At 37.2% G+C, this 19,244-nt stretch overlaps 2 protein-coding genes across 2 annotated transcripts in view; both read left to right on the top strand.

The window, feature by feature from the left end:
• The window catches only part of LOC107549671 (DBH-like monooxygenase protein 2 homolog), a 27,533-nt gene extending 12,535 nt beyond the window's left edge, over window positions 1-14,998 (top strand). The window contains exons 2-14 of the mRNA XM_016230845.1: window positions 797-1,134; window positions 9,162-9,308; window positions 10,085-10,237; window positions 11,365-11,448; window positions 11,542-11,697; window positions 11,846-11,948; window positions 12,044-12,210; window positions 12,296-12,384; window positions 13,985-14,081; window positions 14,299-14,358; window positions 14,438-14,568; window positions 14,662-14,770; window positions 14,852-14,998. Coding sequence (XP_016086331.1) covers window positions 797-1,134; window positions 9,162-9,308; window positions 10,085-10,237; window positions 11,365-11,448; window positions 11,542-11,697; window positions 11,846-11,948; window positions 12,044-12,210; window positions 12,296-12,384; window positions 13,985-14,081; window positions 14,299-14,358; window positions 14,438-14,568; window positions 14,662-14,770; window positions 14,852-14,998 — 1,781 coding nt within the window. The remainder of the gene's footprint in view (window positions 1-796; window positions 1,135-9,161; window positions 9,309-10,084; window positions 10,238-11,364; window positions 11,449-11,541; window positions 11,698-11,845; window positions 11,949-12,043; window positions 12,211-12,295; window positions 12,385-13,984; window positions 14,082-14,298; window positions 14,359-14,437; window positions 14,569-14,661; window positions 14,771-14,851) is intronic.
• Window positions 14,999-18,072: 3,074 nt separating this feature from the next.
• LOC107549672 (DBH-like monooxygenase protein 2 homolog) lies at window positions 18,073-19,022 on the top strand. The gene is made up of 5 exons (XM_016230846.1): window positions 18,073-18,105; window positions 18,323-18,382; window positions 18,462-18,592; window positions 18,686-18,794; window positions 18,876-19,022. Exons 1-5 carry the CDS (start codon window positions 18,073-18,075, stop codon window positions 19,020-19,022), a joined length of 480 nt encoding a protein of 159 aa, XP_016086332.1.
• Window positions 19,023-19,244: the final 222 nt, after the last annotated feature.

The following is a 19,244-nucleotide window of genomic DNA, read 5'->3' on the forward strand; positions in this document are numbered from 1 at the left end:
CAAAGAGAAAGGAAAATTTGAAATCGCATCATATGATCCCTTTAATATAGAACGAAAGTTTTTTTGAGCAAATGGGATGGTGCCCACTGCCCCCCCTGGGAGTCAATAGTCTGCGTATAGGGAGCGGTGGTACTGGCTGCATAACACTGTGGTTGAATGTGATAGAAACCCCACCCCCCAACCCCCCTCCCCTCCCTTTCATACTTTGGTGGTGCATTGCCCTATTGCCCTAATGAAGGAAATGCCCTTTATAATCAGAACCAAGGAACTAAAAACAGATGCATGTAAACGCATTGGAGGAATGTGAAAAAAAGAGGATTCTAAAGACTTTCCGTTCACTAAAACATTTATCTTTAGTTTACATTGTTAAGCCAGTAGGTGGCGAAAACTGTTCTAGCTACTATTCTGATTAAATTATTATTATTTGCAAGCAGCATTTTGCAAATATATTGTAACAATATATTTGATTTGTTCACATAAATTTTGTTGGTCCGTCAAATTTAAAAAAGGTATATTTTGACTGTCATACACAGAAACACACAATCCTTAAATAGAGGCATTAGTTCCACTGTAAACATTAAGATTTGAACACTTCCTGTGCCTTATTGTTCATTTCAACATTCATTTCTAATAATAATTATGTTGTGTTTTAAAATAATACTGTAACATCAGGTGATGTGGAACCTGATTCACCAGAGAGGAGTGATAGGAGGAGAACTGAGACTCAGGTGAGGGGGTGGGGGTGGTGGGGGTTGTTACAGACAGCTTACAAATAGGAATGTTAAAGTGACTACAGAGCAGTTTCACGTCCACTGCCTTCTCAAACATCTTACAAAGACACAGTTTGTCAGATTTTGTAAAGGAAACATGGGCACATTATCTCTTGTCCTGCTCTTGCTTTCAGTCCAGTGGTCCTGGGCTCAGGAAGACCCTCTTCTGCCTTTCTCTGAACACCTGGACCCCGAGCTCAAGGTGCGGCTGAAGTGGGGATTTGATGAGATCCAGGGCACCATCTTGTTCGAGCTCACTGTCAACACCAGCGGCTGGGTCGGTTTTGGCTTCAGCCCCAAAGGAGGAATGACTGGAGCTGATATCGTCATTGGAGGAGTCGGACCTGAAGGCAGATACTTCACGGTAAAGTCAGACTGTGTCTGATAACAGTCAAAGTCACTTACAGTGGAATTATAACGAATTTTATATTCTTTTGATATTTTGTTCTTTATGTTCTTGATCATTATTAATATTTCAAATTTTGTTAGTTATATTTTTTGTATATTTGGGTTTCTTAGTTTTTCACATCATCAAGACAGACTGATAAATGTCAATAAGTCACTTCAAGTGGTTACAAATACTGTTATATTCTTTTGATATTTTGTTCTGTATACTGTTCGTTTTAATTCATCATGTATTTAATGTATTTTATAGTTCACATTTTAGTTCAATTATCTATAATATAAATTATTTAAGTTATATTTGGGTTTCTTAATCTTTCACACCATCAAGACTGTGGCTGATAATGTCAGTATGTCACTTACAGTGGAGTTACATGCTCTATAAATCAAATTTTATTTTAAATATAATTTATAGTTTTTATATTTAGATTTTATTCTGGGTTCATAATTATGTTACATTACAGTAACTTTGTGTAACAAAATCTACTTTTTTACCAGACATATAAACTGTATTTATTAATATCTGTTTTTTAAACTATAGATGTTCTAAAATATGCAAATGTTGGTAACATTAACCTGATATTACTGTAAGAGGTTGAGAGTCAAAGTGTTAAACTGATAGCCCAGTTTAACTGGTTTGGAAACTACAACTAGAACTACAACATCATAAAAACACCTGTTGCTATGCATTCATACATGCTTCATTTCTCTTTCTTTTCAATGTTCAGGACCGTCATGCTGGGGGAAATTCAATGCCTGTGGTTGACCAGCAACAGAACTACAAACTCCTGTCTCTGATCGAGTCTGATGGGAAAACAGTCATGAAGTTTCAGAGGTTAATCGGATCCTGTGATGAAAATGACTTGCCCATCACTGTGAGCCTGCTTAACCATTGTCTTTTATATTCAATACAAAGGGAAAGTAGTTCAACACCAGCAATATAATCCTCCCCTTTCATTGTTTGTAAGATGCCGTTTTATCCAGAAAACAATGATGGTGGAACTATGGCATATAGGCATGGGCCAGTATGAGATTTTGATCGTATTTTGACCTTAAGCAAAAATATCACAGTTTCACGGTATCATGGTATTCCGGTTACAGTTCTAAAATGTGTTATGTCTGTAAAAAACAACTTTTCCTCCCATTGAACATACTATGATTCATTATTTTTAATTAAAATGCACAACAACATTAAAACAGTAGGATTCAATGACAAACTAGCTTACGAAACGTTATTAACAAAAACGAATAAGATGAGGCATGGCATATATAATGACTAATAAATTACAGAAGGTTTAGCAAACACTGAGGAATCAAAAAAAGAAAGAAAAAAGAGAGAGCCTCCATAGCATAAGGTGAGGTAAACAGCAAAGAGAAGCTTTTCAAAATGAAAACAAAACAAAAAGAAAAGTAAAACTAAACTTGCTGCCGGTGACAGTGCTTGCATGTTTTTTTCTTTCTCCCCACAAGAATACCAACATGTTCACCTTCTCTGGTTTAAGAAGCGGTGTTTTACTTTACTTAAGCGTGAAAACCATCAATATTGTCATAATCACTTTGCCGGTGCTTTGATATTGAAGTATGATAAATATATTATATTAATCAATTTAATATAACGTGCTACTAGTCGACTAGAAAAATCTTTAGTAGAGGGCAGGCCTACTTAGCACAAGGAAGCTCTCCGTTTTTAAAATACAATGCTATAGCCTAATGACATTACGAAAAAAGCGACAGCTGCAAATCACGTCGTTATTATGAGTTATGCATGCATAAGGAGTCAAATGTTGTTGTTTTTTTATCAGCACATGCCTCGGGTCAACCCTCCAAACAGCAACTTTTTTGACATAACTATGGTCAATGTAAGAAAGATTTTAACTTTGTTGATTTGCTGTTCTGTCTGTAAAACCAATTTTCTGTTCCTGACATTTCCTGCTATTTAATATGCAAAAAATGATGCCAAAAAATCAGATTATTAAGAATTTATTACATAATATTTATTTGCGCATATGTTGCAATGTATGTTTTGAATATAGACTACTGCACAAAGGTTTGGGGTTCCTTTTTTATGTTTCTTAAACAATTTTTTTTCTCTTATGCTTACCAAGGCCGCATTTATTTGATTAAAAAAAAACATTTTTTTTTAAATACAACAGCAATGTTGTGGAATATTATTACAATTTAAAATAATTATTATTTCTATTTGAAAAAATTAAATAAAATATTTTTATTTGAATATAATTGAAAATGTAATATATTCCTGTGATGGCAAAGCTGAATTTCAGCAGCCATTATACCAGTCTTCAGAGACACATGATCCTTCAGAAATCATTCTAATATGATGATTTGCTGCTGAAGAAACATTTCTTACTATCAATTGAAAACAGTGACACTTTTTTTTCAGAACAGCAATTTCAAGAGAACATCATTTATTTGAAATAAAAATCTTTTGCAACATTTCATATGTCTTTACTGTAGCCTTTGGTCAATTTAATGTTTCCTTGTTGAAGAAAAGTTGTTGAAAAAAATTCTTACTGATACCAGCCTATTTTTGAATAGTAGTGAAGGCAAAGATAATCTCTTCAAAGTTCTAGTGAGTGTATACTTTCACTTTACATGTTGATTACATTTACAATAATTTCAGTTCACTGTACCAGCCAAACAAACCCACTATCACTGCAAGATCATGAGAGCCCCGACATTTGATCGCAAACAGCACATTTATCGCGTAAGTGAGTCTATGAACTTCACACCACATAACAATCTGTCAGTCATTATAATATTCGACTTACATTCATTATGTCCAGATTGAGCCGGTGATCACAAATCTTGACCTTGTGCATCATCTGCTGCTGTACCGCTGCCCTCTGACTGTGACGGAGCCGCTTGAGGCGGAGTGTTACACTGGGGTGGATAGAGAGTGTATGGAGACCGTGGCTGTGTGGGGAGTTGGTGGAGGGGTTAGTATCTCCTGTGCCTGGGGTTTAAAGCATTTTTCATGTGAGAAACAACCAAATTTAAGCCATTAATTACTTCAAGAAATGGTTAACCATATCGTTAAAATCAAGAATCGGATCAGTTTGATTCTTAAGTGAATCATTCAGAGACGTTTTCTAAACTGATTCACTGAAAAGATCCTCCTCACGAGGATAATTCATTTTCAGCTTTTTTTTTAGCAATGATACTTTATTAGGCCTATTGAAATTTTGAAAAAGTTTGCCTATTTATATGTAAAACTTTCTTAATGAGGTAAAATTACTGATTAGCTTTTCAATTAAATTACATTTTTCAAGGCTTTTGAATTCCCTGAAGTGGCAGGACTTCCAATTGGAGGAAATGTTGGTGATTTTTTCTACAGGCTTGAAGTGCATTACAACAACCTCAATAAAAGTGCAGGTCAGTCAGCAGCGGGTTACAATGTAAAATATCACACTGTAATGCATATTTCAGGTCTTTTGATGTGATAAAACAATACTTTCTTCCCTGCACAGATCGAGTTGATAACTCAGGTCTGCGATTCTATTACACATCTGAACTCCGTCAGCATGATGCAGCTGTTTTGGGGACAGGGCTTGTTATAGCTCCTTGGTACGCCATCCCACCCAAAGCCAAATCCTTCCTCACGTACGGCATGTGTGACACTGCTTATATTCCAGAGGTTTGTGTGTATGTTGATCTACTCACACTCTCACGATCAGATCCAGCAGACGACTGGATGATCTGTTGTGTTCTGTGCTCTACAGGTTCTGGAGACGCCACATGATCTTCAGGTGTTCTCTGTGATGCTGCACACACACTTGGCTGGACGGAAGGTGCGAGTCGGTCACTCCAGGTAAACCTGTGTGCATTTCTTTCTTCTGTGGTTCATAACCTTTAGTTACTGCAAAGAATTATTATTATTATTATTATTTGTAAATTCTTATCCTCTTCAGAGGGGGAAAACAGATCGATCTTCTAGCTGCGGATGAAAACTATGATTTTGAATATCAGGAAGTGACAAACTTGGGTAAAACTAAGCCAGTGAAGTTGGTAAGTGCTAAAAGGTTTGAAAAGGTTACGATGCTGTTAAGCTTACAGGGTTTTCAAGCATAAATATCAAATATATGTACAGGACAATGCCAAATGGCACATTTATATATTAGTCTATATATATTTTAGTATTTAATTATTGGCAATAAGTGAAATAAAGAAACTTTTTGGTCTTTCAGGGTGACAAATTGCTGGTGGAGTGCACCTATAATACTGAAAACCGCAGCACACTCACATGGGTTGGTACAGTTACACAGAGACTCATATTGTCTTTTGTTTAATGGCATGTATCTTCAAATTTGACTGCTCTTCATTATATTAAATGTGGTCAGAGTGTTGGGTGCAAGTATGTTTTCATATGTTCTTGATGTGAATGAATCTTCCTGGTCCTGTTCCCTGCACTTCTCCTGTATTGTCCTGTTGGCTACCCAGTAAAAATACAGAAAACAATGCATAGAGTGCTGCACTGATGACATTTGTGGGCCAAACAAAAAGTACACATCACCCTGGTTCCCTTGACAAATTCCCAATAGGATTTTTCCATTGACTTTTTGGTTATTGCAGAAAATAAGCTCTGTGGCCGGCAAAAGTTTCGATTCTTACACTTTTTGTTCCTTATGATAATCTTCACAAATGAAAGTTCATGCATTTTTAAGCCTAAATGCAAACGTACTACACCACGTTTGCATGACTTGTACATCACCGCCATTAAAGGTGTAGTAGGAGATCACGGAAAATGCTAACTTTAGCCTGATAGCACTGAAAGCGAACTTCCCACCCTCCCTGCAATCGCCATCCAAAGCCACACCCTCTGAATGCATTTACGCTCACAGATCAGAACACCAGAGACAACATTACAATAGGCTACATCAACAGTTCCCAATTCCAATCCTCGCGTCCTCCTGCTCTGCAGATTTCATATGTATCTCTTATCACGTGCGACGGTTGTTCTATTCGACCGTGAGTGCCCTGCGAAGTGTACATCACCGGATATTCCGCCATGATTCCAGTTCGAAGCGAGCGTATATGTTCCATTAAAGTGTGTGAGACGTGAATTTAAGTATTTATTTACAGAGGTATATTATGTCACACTTCTCTAGTAAGTTTCGTCTGTGTGTGAAGACACTGCGCAGCACAAATCCGTGAATTAATATTCCGAAGTGAAGTAAACTTCAACAGATTTCCCCTGCTTCCCTTAAGCGAGGACTGGATTTGAGAACCGCTGGGCTACATCATGTGTCATTCACCCGGAGAGAAAACTTTATAGTACAGTTAGTAAAAGTACTACAATCCCATGAAGGAAGATCGGGTTGTTGATGTTTGTCTGTCATTCTCGCTCTGTCTGCACAGCGTGCGTGAACGCGCTGATGGCGTATCCTGTCTGCGCGAACAGGGTGCGCAGAGGTATACAAATACATATGTTGACAGGCAGTTAGGAAAGCCAATTAAAACGCTCGGACCGAGCATTTTGATTGGACGAACATTTCTTGGTCCTACGCCTTCCACAGAATATACAAATACAGATAAATACATTTAGACCACTTAACTTAATGATTGCTATCGGGATGTGATGAAACTTTCAACCAGCATAACAAAAAATGTTTCTGAAGACAATCACCTGTTACACCTTTAAGCTTCAGTCAACTCTTTTAGTCCATATTTTCCCCTAAGAGTGTGATTATAAACACAATGAGGCTGAAAAAAGGACTAGCGAGTAGATGAGTTTACCTGTTCACCATGATGATGTTTAAGGTCCCCAAAAACCTCTGTAGTCCACTTCCTAGCAACTGCCTTCTTCAAGACAAGTAAAAGCTTAAAAAAACTGTACGGGTGTATTACGGATGTATTTTATGTCGTAGAATAAAACGTGAAAATAACTTCAGCACAGACCTTATTTCAGGCATTGAACCAAAAACCCATTCAAAACTGACTTTCAAACTGGAACTGGAATACATCATTCCTACAGCGCTCGATTTATCTAATCGTTAAAATATAGAGGAAAGATTATGGATGTGTCTCCCTTTATCTGCGCACAGGGGGGGTTCTCAACTTCAGATGAGATGTGTTTGGCCTTCCTCTTCTACTATCCAGCGATGAATCTGAGCAGCTGTGTGAGCTTCCCTGATGTAACATCTTTAGGATCTGCAATGGGAGCAACAGATCTAGTGTAATCTAACTGAAAACCCTGATTTTTAATATATTTAGCTCTTAGAATTTGCCATAATGGTAATGTGCCATTTAATTGATAATTTTGCAGTACCTGGCTCTATATGATGTTCACGAAGACTTGGAATGACACGTCTATCAATCAATACCAACAAACACTGAAGAGAATCGACCAGCTCGTCGTGGTCACAAACTCAAATGTAAGTGTCCACTCTTCCACAATATGAAGCTTTCAAACGTAACTGCTTCTGCTCGGACTACAGCTGTGTTTACCTGATGCTCTTTTGCATGTGTATTTCCAGAACAACGGATCACACAATAAAGGGACACTTCCTGACCTCAGTGTCATCCCGTCTGCACCCTGCATGAGCGGCTGTGCCACAAAAAGTCTTGCTTTGCTATCGCTGCTCCTCTGTTTGGCAGTGCAGTGGGCATCCTTATGAAACATTAATGCAAAATGCTATTGATGTAACCTATTTTTCTTTCATTGTCTGATTAAATGCCAATCATTTTAACAGAGCAAAACTCCTGGATCACAGGGACAGAAAATTGAGCAAGTTATAATATGTAACTACTTCTTTTAATTTAACAAATCTTTTAGATGGAAATGGACTTTACACTTTACTTTCCTTGCTTGACTTGTCTTCTACAATATAAAAACACAGTGGAATTATAACTAATTTTATATTCTTTTGATATTTTGTTCTGTGCTCTTTATTCTTATTCATATATGTGACCCTGGAGCACAAAACCAGTCTTAAGTCGCTGTGGTATATTTGTAGCAATAGCCAAAAATGGGTCAAAATTATAGATTTTTCTTTTATGCCAAAAATCATTAGGATATTAAGTAAAGATCATGTTCCTTGAAGATATTTTGTTTGATAATTTCCTAACGTAAATATATAAAAACTTCATTTTTGATTAGTAATATGCATTGCTAAGAACTTCACTTGGACAACTTTAAAGGCGATTTTCTCAATATTTTGATTTTTTTGCATCCTCAGATTCCAGATTTTCAAAGTTGTATCTCGGCCTAATATTGTCATATCCTAACAAACCATACATCAATGGAAAGCTTATTTATTCAGCTTTCAGATGATGTATAAATCTACATTTCGAAAAATTGACTTATAATTGGGTTGCACTGTAAGATCGTTTAGAAGTTGATATTTTATTTCAATCTGTGAAGGTGCTTCAAGCTATTTTGTAATATACTAGACATTAAAATTATTATCCGGATACTGCATGAAATACTGTAAAACATTCTTGATGAGTGTGTGTGTGTTCTGGACTTTTTAACCAGTAATTTCCAGTTATGTGTAAACAAATGATGTAGAACATATCACACAAGCATATGTTGGTATGAATAAAAATATACACAATTTATCATTAATGTTGTTCAGGACCGTCATGCTGTGGGAAACTCAATGCCTGTGGTTGACCAGCAACAGAACTACACATCAATGGAAAGCTTATTTATTCAGCTTTCAGATTATGTATAAATCTACATTTCGAAAAATTGACATAATTTGGTTGCATTGTAAGATCGTTTAGAAGTTGATATTTTATTTCAATCTGTGAAGGAGCTTCAAGCTATTTTGTAATATACTAGACATTAAAATTATTATCCGGATACTGCATGAAATACTGTAAAACATTCTTGATGAGTGTGTGTGTGTTCTGGACTTTTTAACCAGTAATTTCCAGTTATGTGTAAACAAATGATGTAGAACATATCACACAAGCATATGTTGGTATGAATAAAAATATACACAATTTATCATTAATGTTGTTCAGGACCGTCATGCTGTGGGAAACTCAATGCCTGTGGTTGACCAGCAACAGAACTACAAACTCCTGTCTCTGACCGAGTCTGATGGGAAAACAGTCATGAAGTTTCAGAGATCCATCGAGGCTTGTGATGAAAATGACTTGCCCATCACTGTGAGTCCTAGAACAACATTCCCACACTACCGTTAAAAAGGTTGCGGTCAGTCATTTTTGGGGTAAAAGATTTTTTTTCAAAGACCCCATAAACAAAAAATTGTGAGGATTGGAGAACGGTTAGGATTAGAGACTTTAACAATAATATCAACCTATTGACCATTTTTATAGATCGATAAGATTAAGGTTTGGGTTGTTGAACAAATATGTTATTCCATGACCCACAACAAATAATGTCGTAACACTTCCTACTTGACACCTACAGTGAACAGGTTGAATAAATGTACCGTTTGTTCCTGGAACTGGTCTGAAGATAAACAGAACACCTGCTTACTGAATTTGATATCCAGTTTTCCGCAGAATTACACCCAAGGAATGTGTGCAATCTAGAAATTGTGACGCAGCTACAAAGAAAAGTAGTTCCAACACCATCAGTTTCACTCTCCCCTTTTATTGTGTAGCACTTAGTAGTTTGAGCCAGAAAACAATGTTGAGAAGAGGAACTATGGCATTGATAAAACCCTTTCAGGTAGCTTTTACTCTCATACTGGGAATCCACACAATGTTAGACACACTGGGACCAGGACGTCTGTACTGACCTCAGTTGTACTTGAAACCCCTTAAACAGAATGGACTCAGAAACCCTGAAAGTCTAGATCAGAACTAATAGCTAAAGAGTTTCTCATTTTTCGGTTCAGATTTTCCAGCTGGTATCTGCAGATCAGGTGTTTTTGAATGCTTATAAATGATTGGCTTTTGTTTTATTGCATGATCAGAATCTCCCCATGAAGCTGATCTATGCGTATGGACAGAATGATGACATCACGTACCACAGCACCCGAAGGGGCACGAAGGAGCTGAACCTGTTGAAGTACATGCCTCGGGTCAACCCTCCAAACAGCCAGTATTTCGACATGACTATGGTCAATGTAAGAAGGATTTTAATTTTTTGTTTGGCCTTATTTACTTTAGTCAATTTCATTAAACAGAGAATAGCCAATTTATTATTTAAGCTTTTAATAATACATTCTAACTTGGTGTGACGAATAAAGAGACGCGCAGTCTTACATGTTAAAGTTCATATTTGTCCTACCAAGCTGTTAACATTTTGCATTAATGTTAATTTTGGAGATACAAATCCAGCTATTAAACATGTTGTGCATTATGTATTAATGCATAATACAGCACAAATAACATTTGTGCACAAATACGTTCCCTCTGACTGTGACTGTGTTAGCAGAATTTTAGTTTTCAGCGAGAACAGAAAATGTACTTGTTGCGCTGTATCAGGTTAGGATAAGGTGTTTCAGTTATTAAGAAAAAAAATATGGTAAAAAATTTAGACTACACCTGTAAGAGTGAATTAATGGAATAGTTCACCCAAAAATGAAAATGTGATTCAATTTTACTCATCCTCAGGCCATCCAAGAGATTGTTTCTTCATCGGAACAGATTTGGAGAAATTTAGCACTACATCACTTGCTCATCATTGGATGCTCTGCAGTGAATGGGTGCCGTCAGAATGAGAGTCCCAACAGCTGATAAAAACATTGGTGAATTTGTTTCTTGCAAACACTCAGACTTTCGCTTCAGAGGACGTTCATTGACGGACTGGAGTCGTGTGGATTACTGTGATGTTTTTATCGGCGGTTTCTGACGGCTCCCATTCACTGCAGACGATCCATTGGTAATGCTAAATTTCTCAAAACCTGTGTGATGATGAAACAAACTCATCTACATCAAATTTCCATTTTAAGGTGAGATTTAGCACATTTTATTTGAACCCTTGGAATCGAATCCATGGCCTTGCCATTGCTAGTGCCTACTCTACTTTGAGTTACAGTAATGATTATATTAGTAATATTTGCAAAAACATCTGTCCTAATTTATTGGACTGGTGCTAAAACGACATAGAATGCAGCAAAAACATGTCAACGACACTATCAGTTGTTGCTATTCATTTGTAAATGTAATTCCCCCATGATGCTCTTTGAGTTAAAATGCCTAATGTGGGAACTTTCACTTTACATGTTGATTACATTTACAATCATTTCAGTTCACTGTACCAGCCAAACAAACCCACTATCACTGCAAGATCATGAGAGCCCCGACATTTGATCGTAAACAGCACATTTATCGCGTAAGTGAGTCTATGAACTTCACACACACTATCTATCCTGATCTATCCAATGATCTGTCATCTTCATTCCCAACTTACATTCATTATGTCCAGATTGAGCCGGTGATCACAAACCTTGACCTCGTGCATCATCTGCTGCTGTACCGCTGCCCTCTGACTGTGACGGAGCCGCTTGAGGCGGAGTGTTACACATCGTTCAGAACCAACTTGTGTATGGAGACCATTGCGGTGTGGGGAGTTGGTGGAGGGGTTAGTGCATCAGAAATCATACATTTCATTTCTTGGTTATTAGTATACGTTTAAAATGATTAATTTAAATCTTGGTTGAAATGACTTACGATTTGTGGGTTCTATGAGTGATCAAAAAATATTTCGGTTTCATGTCCTTTTCTCTCAGGCTTTTGAAATCCCTGAAGTGGCAGGACTTCCAATTGGAGGAAATGTTGAAGATTTTTTCTACAGGCTTGAAGTGCATTACAACAACCTCAATAAAAGTGCAGGTCAGTCAGCAGCGGGTTACAATGTAAAATATCACACTGTAATGCATATTTCAGGTCTTTTGATGCGATAAAACAATACTTTCTTCCCTGCACAGATCGAGTTGATAACTCAGGTCTGCGATTCTATTACACATCTGAACTCCGTCAGCACGATGCAGCTGTTTTGGGGACAGGGCTTGTAACAGCTCCTTGGTACGCCATCCCACCCAAAGCCAAATCCTTCCTCACGTACGGCATGTGTGACACTGCTTATATTCCAGAGGTTTGTGTGTATGTTGATCTACTCACACTCTCACGATCAGATCCAGCAGACGACTGGATGATCTGTTGTGTTCTGTGCTCTACAGGTTCTGGAGACGCCACATGATCTTCAGGTGTTCTCTGTGATGCTGCACACACACTTGGCTGGACGGAAGGTGCGAGTCGGTCACTTCAGGTAAATGTTTTTGACCGATGACTCTCCAAAAGTGTTCACCCAAAAATAAAATTGATAGTATTCACACTCCTGTCATTCCAAACCTGTGCTTTTCTTTCTTATGTGTAAAACCAAAGATTTTAAGCAAAAAGTTCATGCCGTTTTTTCCTAATAATAATAAATTATTATTAGAAGTAGTATTATTATTATTAAATTGGAACAGCTAGCAGTGTGCCAGTGTTTTTCTAATTTTACTAATGACACAAAGTACCATAAAAGCAGTCCATATAATATTAATATTAATGATAAGATTCATAATTTTCATAGCTCACTTTACAGTCAATGAAAGAAAAAACTGGCAACACAGAATAGCATCATATATCAATATACACATACGTATATTCCTTTAGCTCAAACAGTTGAGCATGGTGCTAGCAATGCCAAGGCCATGGATTCGATTCTCAAGAAATGCATGAACCGTATACCTGTATACATTAATACAATTTAAATAACTCGTATGTAAATATATAAAACATATATGACTCGTATATGTCATGTAAGCAAATATGGCTCTTGTGTGCTTTGGCGGAAAAGATCAGCTGTTAATACTGACTTAAATTTCAGTCTGTTCCTCACACAGCTATCATATGACTTGAACTATAGCACATAACTTACACTGCTATTAGATGAATAGAACAATACAGAAAAGAACAAACCGTTTCCTTGTACCACAGCGACAACAAAAACCTCAAAGCTCATGCTGAGCTTATGAGACACCTCAGATGTACCTTTAATGTGATTTAAGAGTGCAATACAATGAATTTAAGGTAAGACAAACAAATTGGCCAAATTACCAACAACAAAATTAACACTTCAAGGAATAGTTCACCCTCACCATGTGTCACTTGCTCACCAATGAATCTTCTGCAGTGAATGGGTGCCGTCAGAATGAGAGTCCAAAGAGCTGATAAAAACATTACAATAATCCACAAGTAATCCACACGACTCCAGTCCATTAAATAATGTCTTATGAAGTGAAAAGCTGCGCGTTTGTAATAAACAAATCCACGAATCCATCCATTGCTTCTGGCTAAAATACAAGTCCTCTATGCATAATATTGCTTTCTCCAGTGAAGTCGACTCATCTGAACCAGGAGAGAAATACACACAAATCAAGCACCATTTAGAAGTGAAAACAATTCTAAACAAATATGTCAGTGGATTTTGATGTGAGAGGACAACCAGGGATAAACTTTTTCACTAGAGGAATAATTATGGAGCATGGACTCTTATTTTGGCCAGATGTGACATATTAATGATGGATTTGTTTCTTACTAACACAGCTTTTCACTTCACAAGATGCCAATTGAGATGTGTGGATTACTTGTGGATTATTGTGATGTCTTTATCAGCTGTTTGGACTCTCATTCTGATGGTACCCATTCACTGCAGAGCATCCATTGGTGAGCAACTGATGTAATGCTAAATCTCTCCAAATCTGCTCCCATGAAGAAACAAACTCATCTTCATCTTGGATGGTCTGAGAGGGAGTACATTTTCAGCAAATTATTATTTTTGGGTGAACTATTCCTTTAAACGTGCAGGCTGTTGTCTATTTCAGAGGGGGGAAACAGATTGATTTCTTAGCTGTGGATGAAAACTACGATTTTGAATACCAGGACGTGATGAACTTGGGCAAAACGAAGACAGTGAAGTTGGTAAGTGTGAAATGATTTGAATCATTGAACAACTTGCAGTGCTGTTTAGTTTACAGTGATTTCAAGCATAAATACTGTATCAAACAGGGTATATGCACTGCACAATACCATACATCACACTGATATGTTATCCAAGCTAAAAACTTAACTTAAAAGTTTGTTTATCAGTACATAATTATTAATATTCAGACAAATAAAGGTCTTTTTCGCCTTCCAGGGTGACAAATTGCTGGTGGAGTGCACTTATAACACTGAAAACCGCAGCACACTCACATGGGTTAGTATTTTATACAAATATAATAACTTTTCTTTATGCATTAAATACATTAAAATGTTTTTTTTTTGGCTGCCCACAGGGGGGGCTCTCGACTTCAGATGAGATGTGTTTGGCCTTCCTCTTCTACTATCCAGCGATGAATCTGAGCGGCTGTATGAGTTTTCCCAATACAACAACTTTAAGATCTGAGATGGGAACGCCAAATGCAAAGTAATCCACTTATAAACACAAGCATCATCTAAAGGTCACCCATGAATGCATTTAGCCCTAATAATGACCATGGCTTTTATCTGATAATTGCAGTAACTGGCTCAACTTGATGTCCAACAAAATCTGGAATGACACGTCTATCAATCAATACCAACAAACACTGAAGAGAATCGACCAGCTCGTCATAATTGCTGATTCATTGGTAAGTATCCACACCTCCACAACATACATCAATCTCTTGTTTTTGTAAGCTGTTAACTATGTTCTTTGTGTTTTTTTCCAGAATAACATATCACGCAACACAGGGCTGATTCCTGACCTCAGTGTCATCCCGTCTGCACCCTGCATGGGCGGCTGTGCCACCAAAAGTCTTGCTTTGCTATCGCTGCTCCTCTGTTTGGCAGTGCAGTTCATGCAAAAATACTACTGATGTAACCTGTTGTTCTATTCATGCAATGAAGATTAAAATTAAGATTACATTTAAGATTAAAAATCAATCAATCTAGATTAGGAGCTCCTGGCAGCTCCACCCTCACAGGTATAATAGTTTTGATAACCAAAAATCCTACAAAATATGTTACTGTAATAAATCATATCAGGGAAATCAGGTTTTCCATGGTCCTGGAAATATCACGGAATGTCAAAAGCATAATTTAAGGCCTAGAAAAAAAATATTTTGTATGTTCAAAAGTGTGTTACAAATATTTAATGGCTAAAAAAAATTCAGTGGCTTAATTTGATCATTTATAACATGTTTTCAATGTCTGAATTCAAATGTACTGGGATGTTTTAGGAGAAAATGGGCTATAACTGTTATGATATTTTAATGAAAAAAAAAAAGAAAAAGAAAAAGGATTTTATTGAAATGATGCTCAGCTTTTTGTAGCCAAGAATTTCTAGCCGAGGAATATTCACTGTAGCAAAAAGTGTGACAACTAGCCCTAGTCTCCTCATACCATTGTAATTTTTGTTCGTTTGTTTGTCTTACCTTGTTTTGCATTCTGAACTCGTACGTGCTCATACCGGTAATGTAGTTCTGCGTTCACACACAGCATCATACCGGTAATTTACTGGTAATGTTACAACTTCCCTTACTGGTAAATTGCCAGAACAAATTTACCGGTATTTTTGAAAAGGTCCTGTTCACACATGATCTTTTAACGGTAATTTACCGGTAATTTAACAGTAAAGTCTGCCTGTGTGTGAAAGCGGCTAATGTTTTATGTTTTTATTAAAATACATTAGCCGGCTGCATCACTTTGTTTATTACTTATCAGAGCTGTTGAAACCGGAGATTCACACTAAATAAAACCTAATAATTCACACGAGATGAAATCAACAGATGCACGGAGGAAACCCATAAGTGTGCATTAATGTTTACTCTAACTGTACAGAGATTTTCACGGAGGAAATTAACAAATATCCTGCTTTTTTCCGACTTTGAAGCATAGCCTACTGCCACATAAAACTCCATGCGATCACTTATATGAGCTACTGATAATGAAAACTGCTCAAACACAGTTGTATCCAGGCCCGGTTCCAGAATTAAATACTGAGGGGGGTTCAGAAATCAGTGTGTGCGCGCTCTAACCTCAATGTACATTAATTTTTTACATGGGTCATATTTTTGTCCCATCCAGACGATTTGCGAACCTGCTCCGAAGTTTAGATTTGAATCAAATGATTCACGATACGCGATCCGATTGGAGCGCTTTGAAACAATCCCTGCTGAAAAAAACAATAGAACCAAAAATTCTAATGGTTTCCACTACAAATACCATTACAAACCATCAACCTTTAACCATTAAAACATGTTTTTTTTGTGTGTTTTGGGACATATTCCATTAGGATTGACTGGTTTTAACAAGCCACCAATATAAGGTGAGCAATTTACCAGAGACGCACAGGGTCCATTACAGTTTCCATTAAAACCAATACAATTCCCATTATAACCAGTAAAACCACTACATATTTTGTGATGGTGTCTATTGTTTTTTTCAGCAGGGATGCGACGCAATGGTTTAACTGATTCGGATTTCCGAAAAGCTCCGTTATTACAAGCGATGTCGAAATTAGAAATTGAATGGCTCTTTGGATCTGGTTTTTGCTAGTGAATGGAGTTTGAGCTTGAATCAGTCGGAGCGGTTCCAGTGTAAATGACTTACTCAACTGCGCGCTATTTAGGGATTGCATCTTCAGCAGGGTCGTGCAGAGACCTTTGAAGGGGCAGGTGCTCAAAGTATAAAAGGGGCACATGGAACACGGCTTTTAATAGGGCTGTGCTCCTTGCTGATACGTGTATCGAAACGGATGCTTCTGTATTGATACAGCAGCAAATGCCGTGACACAGATTTGAAAAAGAATCACTGAACAGAAAAGACCCTTTTAAGTTTAAAAGTTAAAGAATTTTTTCTTAATTAGAGTCCCAGCCTCAGAGGAGACAACAGAGCAGTGAATTTAATGATTTATTTACTGTATATTGCTGCTGCCACACAAATCTAAAATAAACATGCGATTTATTTCCCAGATGTTTACCTTCACAGACATAACCGACTTTTTATGTATCTCATGTGTGTTTTTAACGTAAACTTGTGTGTGAATGAGAACTCAGTTTAGTACTCACATGCTGTGACAGCCGCTTTCTGTACGAGTGCACTCAGAAAACCATATAGCAGAAGTTTAAACTCATATGGTTTAAAACGCATGATTTCAGCGTGATAAACATGATAATCAGAACCAAAACAGATGTTTTTAGCAGGTCCGTGCTGTAAAGGCGCAGCTCTATTCTGGAAAACGGGGCGGGGCAGCAGCTCATTTGCATTTGAAGAAACAGGCCCGAAAAACAGCGTGTTTCTGCTTCCACTCAAAATAGGCATTTTCAAAATGATATAATAAATGATCTATGGAGTATTTTGAGCTGAAACTTCACAGACACATTCTGGGGACACCAAAGACTTGTATTTCATATTGTAAAAAGTGGCATAATATGTCTCCTTTAATAAATATTTAATTTTAACAAAATTCATCCCCCGCACTATATTCGGACTGGTGTGTTCACGTAGAGGTTTCTAGATTTAAATTCAAAGCCACAGTATAAATAGTTTATGCACGACCTGACATTTTATTCCTATCCAAAATAAGGAGATCCGAACATCAAGAGCGCTGAACACTCTCATGCAGTGCATGCTTCATTCATACTCGACGCCAGAGGGCGGTCTCGCGCAGAAAGTCCAAAACAGATTCATAGAAGTAATAACTTATGACCTGCAGGAAATCCGGCTATAGCTGTAGCTGAATAAAAAGCAGAACCGTTTTTACTGATGAAACGTGAAGACAATAAACAAACAATTGCAAAATTATATGGTTTATTTGTGTTTTTCAAGTTATCTCCAGGTAATAAATAAACTATATAAATAATGCAGTACTGATTGATTGACATATTATTTAGTTTAGAAACTATTCTTAGCTGTGGATGAAAACTACGATTTTGAATACCAGGACGTGATGAACTTGGGCAAAACGAAGACAGTGAAGTTGGTAAGTGTGAAATGATTTGAATCATTGAACAACTTGCAGTGCTGTTTAGTTTACAGTGATTTCAAGCATAAATACTGTATCAAACAGGGTATATGCACTGCACAATACCATACATCACACTGATATGTTATCCAAGCTAAAAACTTAACTTAAAAGTTTGTTTATCAGTACATAATTATTAATATTCAGACAAATAAAGGTCTTTTTCGCCTTCCAGGGTGACAAATTGCTGGTGGAGTGCACTTATAACACTGAAAACCGCAGCACACTCACATGGGTTAGTATTTTATACAAATATAATAACTTTTCTTTATGCATTAAATACATTAAAATGTTTTTTTTTTGGCTGCCCACAGGGGGGGCTCTCGACTTCAGATGAGATGTGTTTGGCCTTCCTCTTCTACTATCCAGCGATGAATCTGAGCGGCTGTATGAGTTTTCCCAATACAACAACTTTAAGATCTGAGATGGGAACGCCAAATGCAAAGTAATCCACTTATAAACACAAGCATCATCTAAAGGTCACCCATGAATGCATTTAGCCCTAATAATGACCATGGCTTTTATCTGATAATTGCAGTAACTGGCTCAACTTGATGTCCAACAAAATCTGGAATGACACGTCTATCAATCAATACCAACAAACACTGAAGAGAATCGACCAGCTCGTCATAATTGCTGATTCATTGGTAAGTATCCACACCTCCACAACATACATCAATCTCTTGTTTTTGTAAGCTGTTAACTATGTTCTTTGTGTTTTTTTCCAGAATAACATATCACGCAACACAGGGCTGATTCCTGACCTCAGTGTCATCCCGTCTGCACCCTGCATGGGCGGCTGTGCCACCAAAAGTCTTGCTTTGCTATCGCTGCTCCTCTGTTTGGCAGTGCAGTTCATGCAAAAATACTACTGATGTAACCTGTTGTTCTATTCATGCAATGAAGATTAAAATTAAGATTACATTTAAGATTAAAAATCAATCAATCTAGATTAGGAGCTCCTGGCAGCTCCACCCTCACAGGTATAATAGTTTTGATAACCAAAAATCCTACAAAATATGTTACTGTAATAAATCATATCAGGGAAATCAGGTTTTCCATGGTCCTGGAAATATCACGGAATGTCAAAAGCATAA

The sequence above is a fragment of the Sinocyclocheilus grahami genome, unplaced genomic scaffold (assembly GCF_001515645.1).
Source record: "Sinocyclocheilus grahami isolate Dianchi unplaced genomic scaffold, SAMN03320097.WGS_v1.1 scaffold378.1, whole genome shotgun sequence".
NCBI classification, from domain to species: Eukaryota; Metazoa; Chordata; class Actinopteri; order Cypriniformes; family Cyprinidae; genus Sinocyclocheilus; species Sinocyclocheilus grahami.

Bases quoted from the DNA above. Each gene is read 5' to 3' on its own strand.
- LOC107549672 (XM_016230846.1), top strand. From the start codon at position 18,073: ATGAACTTGGGCAAAACGAAGACAGTGAAGTTG. The intron at 18,106-18,322 runs GTAAGTGTGAAA...TTCGCCTTCCAG, and splicing joins AAACGAAGACAGTGAAGTTG to GGTGACAAATTGCTGGTGGA. The intron at 18,795-18,875 runs GTAAGTATCCAC...GTTTTTTTCCAG, and splicing joins TCATAATTGCTGATTCATTG to AATAACATATCACGCAACAC.